Source organism: Dasypus novemcinctus, chromosome 8, assembly GCF_030445035.2.
Source record: "Dasypus novemcinctus isolate mDasNov1 chromosome 8, mDasNov1.1.hap2, whole genome shotgun sequence".
Lineage (NCBI taxonomy): Eukaryota > Metazoa > Chordata > Mammalia > Cingulata > Dasypodidae > Dasypus > Dasypus novemcinctus.
The window spans coordinates 20,673,532-20,689,442 of record NC_080680.1 but is presented as its reverse complement, the minus strand read 5'-3'; the positions used below and the strand labels follow the sequence as shown (position 1 = coordinate 20,689,442).

General features: G+C 46.4%; 1 protein-coding gene across 1 annotated transcript in view; it reads right to left on the bottom strand.

Moving 5' to 3' along the window:
* Positions 1–12,091: 12,091 nt before the first annotated feature.
* The window catches only part of FBP1 (fructose-bisphosphatase 1), a 28,218-nt gene continuing 24,398 nt past the window's right edge, over positions 12,092–15,911 (bottom strand). The window contains exons 5-7 of the mRNA XM_004470933.3: positions 15,381–15,518; positions 14,083–14,202; positions 12,092–12,479 (exon numbers count right to left, since the gene is read on the bottom strand). Coding sequence (XP_004470990.1) covers positions 12,291–12,479; positions 14,083–14,202; positions 15,381–15,518 — 447 coding nt within the window. The 3' untranslated portion in view covers positions 12,092–12,290. The remainder of the gene's footprint in view (positions 12,480–14,082; positions 14,203–15,380; positions 15,519–15,911) is intronic.

The following is a 15,911-nucleotide window of genomic DNA, read 5'->3' as shown; positions in this document are numbered from 1 at the left end:
CTTGAAATTCATTTCTGTAGCATAGCCAAGAACCTAGATAAAATCTGGTAACACCTTCCCCTGTTAGAAAGAAAGCTGCACCTGTAGGAAAACAAAAAGCTCACTCGATTGTGGAGGAGAAAAGAATGTTCTTAATGATCTTGTGTATGGGCGCTACCTGGATAAAATGGCCGGAGTGCCAAACAACAAGAAACAGTGATATTTATACCTTAAACCTAACACGCAGGTCCCTCCCCTATTCCCCACTGATTGGGCACTTCAGAGGTTACAGCTTATCCGAGATGCCTAACTAAGTTCTGCAGTTCTCCCTCTGACTCTCCTGCTCCTGCGCTCTCTACACTCCAGCAGGTTGGACGAGCCTGGCCCACTTTCACTACTGGCAGGCTTTTCAAATTTGGCACCTCCTTCACTTTTGGCCCTGCCCCCGCTTCTCACCATTGGCCCTTCTCACATTGGCCCCGCCCCCACTTCTCACCATTGGCCCTTCTCACTTTGGCCCTGCCCCCACTTCTCACCATTGGCCCTCCTCGCTTTGGCCCCACCCTCTTTCCTCACCATTGACCCTCCCTGGTTTTGCACCACTTTTCAAATTCCTGGCAGCCAAAGCCTCTAGAACCCCTTTCCCTCCCTCCTCCAAAGGTAAAGCCGGCTCTGGCTTCCCCTTTGTGGGAAAATTAAACTTAACCCTTTCCTACACCCCTCATTCCTGAACTGCAGGAGACTGAGTCCCGTTGTGAACCACAGCAATTTAAAGCCCACAAACAGTGACCCATGGATGTTCTGGGGTTGCAGGGGGGGGGGAATAGGTGTAGTGGGGGGCATTTTTTTGGATGACATTACAATGACAAATACAGGCCATTTTATATCCAGCCATAACCTACAGAGTGCAATGGGAGAGAGTGTCAACTGCAATGTAAACGATAGTCCATACTTAGTGGCAGTACTCCAAAATGTGTTCATCAATTGCAATGAATGTACCACACTAATGAAAGATATTGCTAATATAGGAAAATGTGGGAGGTGTGGGGAGCGGGGCATATGGAAATCCCCTCTATATTCTCTGTAACATTTATATAACCAATGTATCTTTTAAAAAATAAAAAAAAGTGAAAAAAAAAATCCTGCAAACACCGGGGTCTTGATTGATGCAGTTCTCCCTTGGTAACCTAACATTAAAATAGTTTAAGTTGCTTTGTTGATAAACAAAAGTGCCCAGTTTTTTTGTTTGTTTAACTTTATTTTAAAAAGTTTTAGATTAAAGGAAAGGGGATAGGGAGTTGTGGTTCAGTGGTTGAGCACCTCCCTGACACCTCCTTAAAAAAAAAAAAAGAAAATATAGGGGATTCCCATATACCCCCCCTTCACATTTCCCCCTATTAATAACATCTTTAATGTGGTACATTTGTTATAATCAAGAGCACATATTACAGCATTGCTAACCATGGTCTATAGTATCCAGTTTTTTTGTTTTTTTTTTAAGTGAAGCCTGACACTGTAACTGAGAGTTAAGAATGAATAAATAATTGTGATTACAAAATCATTATATAGATGCCATTATATAATAAGATAGCCAAATCTTAATATATGAAATTGCTGAAACCGGCTGGATTTAGCCTAGACCTGCTATTGTGACGGTCGTGGTAAACAGGCCTCACCCCTGTTGATGGTTACTCTTAGCCTCTCCTTCCCGTGTATTTACTATTTGATGGTTATTCCAAACTGAACTTAACCTTTGTTTATGGTTACTTCAGGACTAGGCTCACTCTTGTGTGTGTTTCCTATTGTGATGGTAATTCTGGACTGAACTAGGTTCACCCTTGTGTATACTTACCATTGTGATGGTAACTGAGCTACCTTTCCCTGTTTGAATCCATAGAAAAACCTGTTCCATCTTGTTCAGGGAAGGCAAATTTGAGACTGGCAGTTTGCTATTATTTATGAACTCCAAAAAGAAATATAGATTATGTTTGTAAACTGGTCTGTTCCTCTGGTGTGATAACCCTTTGATTTGTTAGATTCAGCTGAGACATCTGATTAAACTATGTTAAGATTAGGGCTCTTAACCAACGGCGTCCTTAGAGTGTGACTCAGCATTGAGTCCCAGCGCCTTGGGTTGATAAAACAGACTCTAACGTGGAAGTAGACACACAGTAGCACAGGAAGAGGGAGTGCTCCAAAGACACGGCCCTGGGAAGAGAGATGAGTGTGATAGTCCTCAGCTGACCTTGTGGAGAGAACAGAGCAGCTGAGCCCAGAAAGAAACGAGCCCCAGGGAGAGAGATGAGCCCTAAGCCAGCCTACAGCTGGGATCGGAAGATGCTGGGACCACGGAGCCTTAAGAGGAAGGAGGAAGGCTGAGCCCTCACAGACATCACCCGCCATCTTGCTTCAACACGTGGCAACAGAGTTTGGGTGAGAAAGTACCTCTTATGGTACCTTGAGTTGGACTCTTTTGGGCCTGGTACCTGTAAGCTTCTCCCCCAAATAAATGCCTTTATAGAAGCTAACAGAGTTCTGGTACGTTGCATCAGCACCCCTCTGGCTGACTAATACAGCGACACTCCGTCCTGTCCTTCCTCTGGTGTTAATAAACCTGCTTTCTCTTATGACCACCCCATGGTGGACTCCAAGTCATCTGCTCCTGGCAAGAGCCCAGAGGGATCCTCCCGGGGTTTCCTTCACTTGGGCTGTGGAGACCCCAGCACTGGGCTATGCTTATTGACGGTTGATTCTGCCCTGGGTACTTCCTCTCCCTTCTGCTATCATTTGGTAACACATGCTGACCTTTCGCCTTTCCCTCTTTTCCCTGGGATAGTACAATGAATAAATGAAGATTTATTAGTACCGGAAGAACAACAACAACACAGCGGGTCACGGACAGTCCCCAGACTGTTATAGGTCCACAACACGGGAAGTAAAGAAATTCAGAAATTGAGAGGATCTGGGAATTTCTCTAGCAATTTTCCTGCTGTTGCCATATTTCTTCCAGGTTCTTGACTATGTTACAAAAAAAGAATTGTAAGTACATGCCAGTTAAGTTAGACTAGTAGTTTATTAAGAATATGAGAGAAGAGAAATGGGAAAAAAATAACAGGTACACTTGCAGGTTGGTCCAGGGCTAAAAAGGGGTAAAAAAGGTTGATTTACAGACTACAAGTCCCCATTACAGATTACAAGTCCCCGGGTCTACTTGTGTGCTGGCCAGGTAGGGAGAGAAAGGGCAAAACAGGGGTAAAAGGGGTAAAATAGGATGATTTAGCTTCTGCACTTGCTTTTTAAACCATGCATTACCCCGCCCCTCGTTAATGTTCAGGGGAGGAGTCCCAGCTGTTTGCTCTTTTGATTGGTCACCCTACCCGTCAGGTCCCCCGTAGGGCCCAATGGCAAGGCCTCTTGAGAATAGCTGGGGCTTTTCCTTGATCCCAGATGAAATCCTGTTCCAAATGGGGAATTTCCGTGAGGTTCTTCCAGCAGCCATCTTCTCAGGTCTTTTCCCTCAGGGGTGGTTCCCAAGGCCACGTGTTTCATGACCATGGTTTTCTACCAGTTCCAGATTCATCTTTTTATTCCCTAATTAGCCTGCCTCACTATGTTATGCTTGTTTTGATTATATTTATTACATTTATTGAGATTTAATTGAAAGTTTTTATTTACTTTTTAAAATTTTATTTTATTGTGATAACACCCTGGTGGAGAAACTGAGGTCAGTATAGAATTTGTCCTGTTTAAAGTGGATGCATGGAAGCGGATTTGGCCCAACGGATAGGGTGTCTGCCTACCACATGGGAGGTCCAAGGTTCAAACCCAGGGCCTCCTGACCCATGTGCTGAGCTGGCCCACACACAGTGCTGATGCGTGCAAGGCATGTCATGCCATGCAGGGGTGTCCCCCATGTAGGGGAGCCCCACGTGCAAGGAGTGCACCCCATAAGGAGAGCCACCCAGGGCAAAAAAAGTGTAGCCTGACCAGGAGTGGCGCTGTACACATGGAGAGCTGACGCAGTGAGATGATGCAACAAAAAGAAACACCGGTTCCTGGTGCTGCTGATAAGAGTGCAAGCGGACACAGAAGAACACACAGTAAATGGACACAGAGAGCAGGCAATTGAGGGGTGGGGAGAAATAAAAAATAAAAAATAAAGTGGATGCAAAACTGTTTCAGCAAAATAGACATTGAAGGGCGTTGTGTTTTGGGTGATGGTACTGTTGGTACAACATATCTCCTAATCTACACAAAAACAATTTCCATCAAATACGTACTGAGTTTTTAAATTTTTTTCTTTGTTTCTTTTGTCCATACCCAGTCTGTTTTAGACAACCAGGCAGTCAGTTCCTCTTGGTGGAGAGCCATCTACTCTTGGGATTTCTGATCCTGCAGGGCAAAAGGGTTAGGACAGAGGATGACTGCCAAGTTACCCGTAAACAGATGCATTTCTAGTCTGTTTTTACAGTAGTCTCTCTGTCCTCATTTGAAAATGTGAAAGAAAAGTGCGTACCTGAGAGAACTCACCACTGTCCAAAGATTCCTTTCTTGTTTGTTGGGACTCAAATTGAGCTCAGAGATGACCTGTCTGTCATCCAGAAACTTGCCAAGAACAAACAGAAGCCTGCCACTGTGGAGACGGCGGAAAAGCTGGCCGGTGACCTGAAGGCTGTGAAATATGTGGGGTGTTCTGCATTCACAGAAAGGCCTAAGGAATGTGTTTGATGAAGCAGTACTGGCTGCCTGGAGCCTCTAGAACTGCGGAGGAGCCGTGGGTACGCGCAGCTCTCCAGAGCCCATGCCGCACAGCTGGTGTCGCATCATCCTAACAGCCATGTTCAAATAAACTGTAGACTAAAAACTAAAATTCATCTCTGCGTTAAGGACAAATGCCCTGAACCTACCCACATGCACTTGGGTGACCCTCCCAATACTAGTTAATATTGTGTAATTGGGTATTGTCAAAAAAGTGATCGGTAGTAGTTTCTGTTTTGTTGTTTCAAAATTTTTATTTATTTATTTTTTGGTCAAAAGCCAGACATGCTTGAGGTGACTCGGTAATAGACTGGCTTGAATTGTTGAAGCTGTACCCTCGTTCCACTCTGGAGGGTAATCCACGGCGTCTTAATGTTTTTTTTCTTTCCCTTTTTTCTTGGGGTAGGGGTAGGTTATGGGGAGCTTGTTTTTACTGAGTCTCGTTTTTTTAATTCATCAGCCAGTGGTGGGCAGCCCTTGAGGGGAGGAGGATGCATTGATTCCACATCCCACTTCCTAGATCCAGGTTAGAAAACACGTTTCCCACCCGGTGCTCTTAGGAAGGTGTATAGCTAATGCCTCATTTAGTGATGTGCTCCTTGGGGGAAGTTGCCTTTTCTCTCCACCCTAGAGTAGATCCAGAATTTGATGACACTCATGAAAGTGGTGGAAACTGTCTTGTCCCTCCTCTTTCCTAGGATGCCTGATATATGTGACAAGGAAATGTTAGGCATTTGCTGAATTTATTTTTAAAGATTTATTTATTTCTACCCACCCCCTTGTTGTTTTTCACTTGCTGTGTTTGTTCATCTTCCTTACTTCTTTTAGGAGACCCCAGGAGCTGAACCCGGGACCTCTGATGTGGAAGGGAGGTGTCTAATCACTTGAGCCACCTCTGCTCCCTGCTGTGTTGTGTTTCTCCTTATGTTTTTCCTCCCTGTATCTCCTGTTGTATCATCTTGTTGCATCAGCTTGCCATGCTTGCTGGTCATGTCAGCTTGCTGTCTTTAGGAGGCATTGGGAACCTCTGCTCTCTGCTTTGTTGTGTTTCTCATTATGTTTTTCTTTCTTCTGTCTCTTGTTGTGTCAGCTTGTCATGCCTGCCCATTGCACCAGCTCCGTCTTCCTCAGGACATACCGGGATCCAAACCAGTGACCTCCCATGTGGTAGGCAGGAGCCCAGTTGCCTGAGCCACATCTGCTTCTCTGAATATTTTCTTTTGAAGTTAATTTCTACCTTCTTTTACCGATAAGTGAATAAAAGTATTGCACATTTTGAAACACACCAAATGGATTGAGTTCATAATTTTTACAAAAAATTTTCCCTGCCTGTATTTGTGAGCCAAAGGGGTGCTGATGCAAAATACCAGAAATGGGTTGGTTTTTATAAAAGGTATTTATTTGGGGTAGGAGCTTACAGATACCAGGCCATAAAGCATAAATTACTTCTCTCACCAAAGTCTATTTTCATGTGTTGGAGCAAGATGGCTGCCAATGCCTGTGAGGGTTCAGGCTTCCTGGGTTCCTCTCTTCCAGGATCTTGCTTCTCTCTGGGTTCAAGATTCCTTTCTTACCAGGGCTTGCTTCTTCCTGGGCTCAGAGTTCCTCTTTTCCTGGGGCTGGCTTCTCTTTCCTCTGTGAGCTTCCTTCCCAGGGCTCCAGCTTAAGGCTTCAGCATCAAACTCCAACATCCAAACTCCAACATTAAAAGCCCTCGACTCTGTCCTTGGCCATGCCTTTTATCTGTGATAAAGGGCATTTTATTTAATGCCCTAATGACGTGGCCCAATCAAAGCCCTAATCATAACTCAATCATGCCCAGGTACAGATCAGATTACAAACATACTCCAATATCTATTTTTGGAATTCATAACCATATCAAACTGCAACACTGCCAATCTTTGTCTTAATATGCTTAGCATGGGTGTGCAGCTTCACAGTATGTGTTAGGGTGTTCCTAGAACACAACCGAAGAGAGGACATATGGGAGGTGGGTATCTATGGAATGATTCACATCCTTTTTCACGGGATGGGGATGGAGGCCGGTTTTGTTAAGAAGCTGGGGGTGGGGGTGGGGAGAGCATTTATCACCACAGGGCCATGGGGAATCCCCTTATTTTTGTTTTGCATGTGAGGAACACTGAGCAGCGGTTGAGGCTGTCTAGTATTAAAAATAACCATGGTCAGTATCTTATGAAGACTCTTCAGAAGTGTTCATAAGGATTTATCAGTTTATTTTGGTTGCAGTTGTGTTTTGTGTGTGTGTGTTTTTAAATGTGTGGGTCATCTTTTCCACCTTCCCCAAATCCTAATTCTTACCGATTCATTGGTGAGGAACCAGTGCTTTCTCATGTCTCAACTTCTGGGCTATGCTTTCTTTTCAAATGTATTAAACAAAAGAACAAGAAACCCTTCACATGCTCAGGCACACAAGAATGCGCCGAAGGCTGGCTAGCTGGGGAAGCGGGAGGGCGAGGCAGTGGCTTGTGTCATTTGTAGGCAGCCATCTACCCTGCCTTGAGGACGTTGGAGGGAGGGTGGGCTCTTCCCACCCTCGAGCCCAGGCTGACAGTTGGGTGCAGCAGTCACAGCCCTCTGCAGCTGCATTTAAATGTTACAAGTTCCAGTTACCCTCACGGTCTGAAATGGCAGCCGGTGACCTTTTAGCAAATGCCAAAGTTCTTACAGGGCAGGCCACAGGGAGGGCACTTGCAGAGCAGCTGCGGCCGAGCCCAGAGGCCCAGGGAACAGCATCCAGCACACATTTATCTCAGGGCCACTGATACTTTGGTGACCATGAAGCTATTTATGGCCTTGCTCTGCCCAGGGAGAGATGCTCCCAGACCGGAGTCTAAATAGATAAGGTCAAACAGACCCGTGGAACAGTGAGGGCATTCCTGCCTAAGAGGCAGGGCGTCCACCCTAACACTTGATCTAAATCGAAAGCAGGGACTCAAATAGATATTTGTGCACCGATGTTCCTAGCGGCATCATTCACAATTGCCAAAAGGTGGAAGCAACCCAGGTGTTCACCGACAGATGAATATACAAACAAAATGTACATCCACACAATGGAATTTTTTTTTTTTTTTCTTTTGAGGTATCAGGGTCCAGGAAATGAATCTGGGACCTTGTACGTGAGAAGACAACACTCAATGAGACACATCGGCTTCCCTTTTCATTTCTTTTCTTGTTTGTTTTTAGAAGGCACAGGGGAATCGAACCTGGGACCTCCCGTGTGGGAAGCAGGTGCTCAATCACTTGAGCCACATCTGCAATGGAATATTATTAGTGAAAAACAGGGATGACGTTCTGATACAGGCTTCAACAAGGCTGGACCTCGAAGACGCCACGTTGGCTGAAACACGCTGGACACCAGAGGACAAATATTACATAATCTCACTTGCACGAAACATCTAGAATAAGCAAAGTCATTGAGACAGAAAATAGATGAGAGGTCACCAGAAGCTGAGGAAAGGCGGGAGGGAGCTAATGCGCAAGGTAACGAGTTTCTCTTTGGGGCGATGAAAAGTTTTGGGCCTGGATGGGGGTGATGTAGCACAATAATGGAAAGGTGACTAATGCCACTGGACTGCGCACTTCAAATGGCAAATTTTATGTTGCATATGCTACCACAATAAAATGAAATGAAAAAGGCTGCCACTGAGGTACACAGGCAGTTCTGGAGCACCTCGCACCTTTACTATAGGATAATACATTTTTTTTTTCAGAAGGCCAATACCTAGAAGGTGACTGGGGAGGATTAATTGAGGGGCGGTTGTTAGCAAAGCCCTGCTAAGATGCTCCACGTGCATCCTCTCACGTAAACGTCAACATCCCTGCTATCTGTTCCGCGCCTGATCACTCCCGTAGAGAACCGTCCACACTGCCCACGGGAGGAAGAGCCAAGGCCACGTCCGTCACGTTCATCTCCTGGGAGCCTGGTCCCTGGCTGGAGCTGATGAGACCAGTGTAGACACTCGATGTAAGCTGAACTAACTCCTGGAACTCGATTTGAGACACAGGGACACTGGTGAATTGGCCGCTGCTGCTGGAACTAAAAGGGGTGTATCCCCAGGGCCAGGTGAGCTGTCTCCCGCCCTGGGCGCTGGGGTTTCATGAGATCCCACGGAAGCTTTCTACCAAATTGCCTTTCTGATGCAGCCAGATTTAGCCAGGAGCAGCTGTCTATGATTTACAGTGAAAATGTCTTGACGACAACGAGTAAGCATTAAATACCACAGTGACCATTTTGCAAAGGAAGAAACTGAGGCTTAGAGAGGGTAAGTCACTTCCTCAGGCGCAGTCTTAGGCCAGCCTGGGTTATGGTGCAGTAACACATATGCCCCAAGTCCCAGTAGTTTAGGACAGCAAATCTCCTCTCCTTTGTATCACAGTCTGATTGATGCAGAGGGGGTGGAGGCTCGGGCATCCCGGCTGCCATTTAATTACACGACCTGAGAGGCTGACGTGGAAGGGAAGAGAGAGGATGGAAGATTGGGCATTGGGTGAGTGACCTAGAAGTAGTGCACCTCATTCTAACCACAGCCCATTGGCCAAACCCAGGCACCTGACCCTGGCCTAAATGCAAGGAAGCCCAGGAAATGTAGTTTTCCTGAGTCCAGGAAGAGAAAACCGCCTTGGTTAGCATTTAGCTTGCCTCTTCCAAACTCACACGGCTGGTAAGTGGCAGAGGCAAGACTTGATCTCAGGACTCGCGACTCAACCTGCCCCCAGTGTAAGTACGGCATCTCGAAGGCCACACTGCCTGCGCCCCAGCGTGCAGGATTCCCAGCAGGCAGGGGAGTGCGGCCACATGCTCGCTGCCGCCTCTACTCTGCCCCCCGTCAGCTGGGGAAAGTCACAGCGAGCCCCACAGCTGAGAAGCAGAACCTTGGTGTTTCAGGGAAACCAAAAGAAGCATCTGGCCCAAAGGGCAGAGCCACTCTGAGTTTAATCCTTCAAAGTTCCAGAGTCAGCAAGTCACCCGCCCGTGTGCGCTCAACACCAGTTTGATGGGGAAGGTCAGAGTGAAGTGAGAGTTATTCTCTAGGCTCTGTGGCACGAGGGACCCGACTTCAATCTTTGGGGGTATCTGATTAGAGAAACAGAAGACCACCATTTCGGGATGGACACGGCATTTATTTCCTGGGGCTGCTGTAAGAAAAGCCCTCCTGCCTTCATCTTCATATTACCTTTTTCTCTGTCTCTTATAAGGAAACTTGTCATTGGATTTAGGGCCCGCCTGGATAACCTGGGCTGACCCATGTCAAGGTTCTTAACTAAATTACCTTTGCCAAAACCCTTTTCCCAGATAAGGTCATAGTCACCGAGTTCAGGAGCTTGGATGTGGACTTGTCTTTTGGTGGTACCACCACTCAACCTACCGTAGGCCTCTTAAAGTGATTCCCAGTTTGGAGTTAGGAGCCTGGGCTGAACCACTCAGGGGACTCTGGGAACCACTGATGTACAACCAGAGCTTCCAGCCCCCGCCTGGTCAGCAGGGGTTCCCAGTGGCACAACACAGATGTAACCCACTCCACTCCAAGAGACAAAGTCGGTGTGGAAAGGTCTTTCCAGTTAAACTGGAGTCCTGCAGGTTTTCTTCGAGCAGCCAAGTACATCATTGTGGAGAAACTCCTCTACTGATTTTAAAACATTTAGAATTTAGGCTTAAGCCCAAGTCTGGTTTTAATTGGGAGGGTAAGGGGTATAACTATGGGACCTCCAAGGACAAAAATGAGATCTGTGGGTGGAAAAGGGGAGCCTCTTTACAATCCTGTTCATAGGGTTCCTGAGGAACTCAGCAGAAAATCCCTAGCAGCCAAATATTTAAGTGGTTGGGGTGGGGTCATGGGGGAGGAGGTTTTCTCTTACAAAGGGAACATTATTTTTTTTTATTAGGAGTCTCCTGTTTCAGAGAGAGTATGTCATCATGGAGCCCAAGGACCTGCGGACCTGAGTTCCTGCCTATCACTTAGGATGGCCCTCAGCAGATCCCTTCACTCTCACCTGTCAGAACTCCAAGGTGAGATCCCCCACCCCGGAAATGCTTCCCTCATTTGTTTTGTTTGTTGTTTTTGCTTGTGTTTGTTGTCTGCTCCTTGTTTTTGCTTATTTTTTGCTTGTTGCCTGCTCATTGTATGTTTTTTCTTTAGGAGGCACTGGGAACCAAATCTGAGACCTCCCATGTGGGAGGTGGGTGCTCAACTGCTTGAGCCACATCTTCTCCCTGCTCATTTTTGTTTTGTTTTGCTCATTGTTTGTTCGTTGTCTTGTTCTTGTTGTTTTTGCTTGTCTGCTCATTGTTTTTGCTCAATGTCTGCTCGTTATTTTTGCTCAATGTCTGCTTGTTGTCTGCTTGTTCTGTGTCTTCTTTAGGAGGCACCAGGAACCAAATCTAGGATCTCCTATGTGGGAGGTGGGCACTCAACTGCTTGAGCTATATCTGCTCCCCCTCAGATCCGTCTTTGAGGGTCTAACTTTGAGAGAACCATGGTGCTGCTGTTCGTGTCTGTCTTGTTCCCTTAGCGGAGGACATGAAGACTGGACACTTCAGCAATAGAATGCAAAGCAGTGTCATTTGAAAATGCTCAGATAAAACCCAGAGCTCAATCCAGAGACACCACACAGAACACACAGACAGAAGCAAAGGAACAGGACGTTTTACTAATCTGCTGGATTTCGTCCTGGCGGGGAAGGGGAGGTGATCGTCTCCCATACAGTTTTCTTAACAGTAGAAATCACTGCCATCTGCTGACAGAGAGAATTTCCTGAGAAACACGCTTGCTCACAACAAATTCTTTTTCCTTGATTGTTGTTCTTAGGATGAATCCTTTTCCTTATGGTAATTAGACCTTCATTACCTTAGTGCCTAATTACCATGGTAAGTAAGATTTCAATGATACTTTCTATGAAATGTTATGTTTTTATAGAAAAGCCACCACTGAGAATAACAAAAACCTTCGTTTGTGACTCCCAGCTATGGGAACCCAAGAGGCCATTCCCAGCTACCACCAGTAACCTATGTTAACTCTCCCATTTCTAGAAGGACGTAAACAATTGCTTAGACTAGTGCTGCACACTCAGACCTACAACAGACAACATGCAGGAAAAGGGGGAAGTAACTCAGAGGGGAGTGGCCAGACTGCCCGGCTCCACAGCCCAGCTCTGCCACTTATTGGCAGATTACTTATCAGGAAGACTGTTTCACCTTCCTGTCCTCCATTTCCCCATCTATAAAATGGGTTAATAGTAGAGCCTAATTCACAAAGTTGCTGTGAAGATTAAATGAGTTACCTAACATCATAGGCATTAGCTATTACTGTTTGACACAAGGCAATGAAAGGCTTGATTTTTTTAAAAGAAAGAACATATTTATTTCTCCCCGACCCCATCAAAATATATGTAAAAGGTATTACATAGCATTTGATGGTGAAAATAGCCATGTTTTTTACTTCTGCTGTCTGGGAATGCAGTCAGAATGGGTGGCTCAGCATGAGCTTTGGTCCAGATAAAAGGCAATTCTTTCCAGCCTGGGCAAGGCCAGCTCTTCATTTGGCAGCCTGCTTGTATATCTCCAGGAACTCCTTCACGTCATCCGGGGACCCCAAGATGATCGGCGCTCTCTGGTGGATGTCAGTAGGAACGATATCCAATATGGCTTCCTTCCCAGTGGTCGCCAATCCCCCTGCCTTCTCCATGACGTAGGCCATTGGATTACACTCGTACAGAAGTCTCAACTGGAAAGCAAGACCTCACGTCAGAAGGTATGGCACTAAAAGGGGCCTGATCCATAGCACAATAGTGCAGAGCTGGTGGGAGTTCCCAAGGTACCTCATCCTCTCCCCTTTCTCCCCCCAAGGTTGCATCTAAGACCGAATGGTTAATTTAATACTCATCAAGACAGAGCCAGCATATCTGATGCAAAAGTCAGACAGACCACCTGGATTCAGGGACCGAATGACATTTTGGCAGAACTGATGGTTCCTTTCTCTTTATTAGCACGGAAACTGGACTTCATGAGTGATTCCGTGTGCGTATGTTTTGGATGAAGCTTGGACTATTCTAAAGCATTAAAAAAAACCCATGGTAGTGCCTCGCTTCAGGCATCTGGAAAGCAGACTGGCTCCTCCAAACACTATAATACTGTTTGCAACTCTGTCTGCATTCCCTTTATAATTCTCCTAAGACTTGGGAGGGTGGGATTTAGTATGTTCTACATCATGGCATTTACTTTTAAATATTAACGTTTTTATTGCATGCAGTTTCATGCAGTCTGCCTACTGAGCAGACAGCTCTTGGCAGGTGTTTCCTGACCTCTATTTCCATATAGATGCGATGGCCAGATTTGCAAAATTGAAAAAGGGGGTGCCCTAATATTTGGGCTAAGAAACAATTTTTGAGGCATTAAAGAAAAGTCCTATAAAGCAGGCTAACCACACAGGTCGAGATGCCTGAGGCGGCTCTGGAAAGAGTGATGTTTTAAGTATATAAGAAAGCCTTCAGTGAACTGGAGTCCTTATGCTGTGAAGAGAGACTTGAAAGTGTCCAACATAGAGAGATCTCTACCTATTTTAAAGGGATGTGTTGTTCCTATGTCATTCTGTCACATTTTACAAAGAAGACAATCTGTCCATTGGCAAAAAAATAAAAAATAAAGAGGATTCTACTTTAGAAAGAAGCACTGTGTCACCTGTGTAGAAGTAGGAGCTGTCTCAGTTGTGATAAGAAAGTGTGGCTCACGTTGTGGCTTGCTGGGAACAAGGTGGACCCTGGACCAGTACAGTCAGTGATCACAGCTTTGCTAGAAGCTACAGGTTTCCCACAGCTTCTTTCCTTCCCTTTAAAGGTATCCTTTTCCAAGCAGCAAATGTCAGCTCATTCGTTATTTCTATTTCACATCTTTTGAAAGCAATCAAAGAAAACCTCTATTGGGAAGACCTATTTGTATTGGAAACATGCCACTATTTGGAAGACCTATTTGCTGCGTTGGTAATGAGACTGGACTGTTTCATTTCACTTTATGAACGGAATTCAAATCACCCAAGCCAAACCCTGAGCCTGCTGGAGGCTCAAGCACTTCGAGCCCCTTCCTGACCATGACGTAGCTGATTATCTTTTGCCATGGCAGTGGAAGGGCTCCCAAGATGCCGTTTTTAGATATCCGCTGCCTTTTACCAGGGCACCCTTTAATCTGGAGGGGAATATGCCACAGCCATCTTTAGCAACTAAGGATGTAGAGCTGCACAGCTACCATAACCTTTCTTATTTCCTAAGTCAAATGGTCCAAGGTGAAAACTGAATCCGCTGCTTTTCAATGCTTCTTCAGGGGCACATGCTTACCTTGCCCTTGGGACTCTTCTTGTTGGCTGGGTACAGGAAGATCCCTCCGTAGACCAGGGTGCGGTGCACGTCGGCCACCATGGAGCCCACGTACCGGGCGCCGTAGGGGGCTGAGTTATCCTGCAAGGTTAAGACCAGAGATAAGCGGTGCAGCAGAAAATACAGAATGGGCGTTCTCTTTGTGTTCCTTATGTGTAGCTGACACCACGGTCATCCATCAGGCGCACACAGGCGTCTGTCTGGGGCTGGGCTAAGAAATAGGATGAAAATCCTGTTCCCAAGAAGCAGAAAACTGTCGACAGGTCATCTTAACGCATCCTGCGATGAGGTCAACGGTCGAACGAACCCCAGGAAGCCCCGAGGAGCTCGTGGGGCAGGCATTCACAGAACCTGGATCGCTAGGCAGGAGCTTGAAGGTCAAGGGTTTTGCTGTGCGAAGGAGCTGGGCAGGGTGGGGTGTGTATCTCACAGCAGAGGGGCGGCGCGAGCAAAGGCTGTCAGTGCTGAGAGCCAGGCCCCCTCGCTGGGGCTGGTGAACTACAGCGTGTGTGTGGATGGGGAGGGGGCAGGATCTAGGGCTCCCGGGAAGGAGAGACGGTGAAGCTGCAGCAGGGGGTCAGCTACGAAGGGCCCTAATGTCACGCGAACAACGCTTGGGCTTCATCCTTGGGAAGCAAGCCGCTGTCAGTGGCATTTACACGGGCGTCTGACAAAATCAGATACTGCCCCTTTGAACCAGCTACAAAGAGCCATTTCTTCTCTTCCTAGTCAGTCGTTTGTAAGCTCCTTAGGGAGACCACGGGAGCTCGAGACACGTCTTTGGACGAGGGATGGAAATCCATTAGAGCAGGATCAGACAAGAACCACGCTTTATACCATCTGGGATCTTGGACCCCAGAAGTGAAAATGTTTTATTGTCATGAACTCATTCATCTGGTTGGCTTTATTGTCCTGATTTTCTTCTGCCAAGAGAAAGCAGCAAAGGACACTCCAATTGGACCTCCTGAGTAGGAAATCCAGTTCCCACGGTGAGTACTTTACTACAGAGTCAATGCAGGTGTGAAATCCAGTCCATTCCTCCTCCCATCGGCTCCAGGCACATCAGGAACCAACAGATTTCTACATCGCCACATTGAACCTGGCACCTCACATAGGGGAAGCAAGCACTCAACCACTGAGCTGCACCCGCTCCCCCTCCAGGGTCTTTCTTGATCCTACTCACGCCCCAGAGCTGCCCGGTGCCTGGACGCTGACCCACCGCGAGTCTGAGAGAAGCCACTGCCCCCTCCCTCACTTACTGGGGGGAACTTTTTCCTCTGGACATACTCAGTGACGGCAGGATCAAAGTCTTTGGCATAACCCTCATTGATACTGTAGATGTTTCCCTTCTTTTTGATCTTCACGTCCTTGTCCACCAAAATGAACTCTCCGATGGCCTTTAAAACAAGGAAGGAAAGGTAGATGGTGAAAAGCTTCTTCCAGGCCTGGCCGGGACCCTCTCTGAGGTGCAAGGTGGGTAATGGGCTGGTGGGGGGTGGGGTTTGCAAAGAATTAAAAGCATGGACTTGAACAGATACGTGTACACCAATGTTCATAGCAGCACTACACACAACAGAAGTAACCCAAGCGTCTATCAGACGAATGGCTAAATAAAACGCAGTATGCACATGCCAAGGAATATTATGCAGCCGTCAAAAAGGCATGAAGTTCTGACACATGTGACAACATGGATGAATTTTGAAGACATTATGTTGAGTGAACTAAGCCAGTCAGAAAAAGACAAATATTACATGACCATGCATATATGCGATACCTAGAAGAAGCGAATT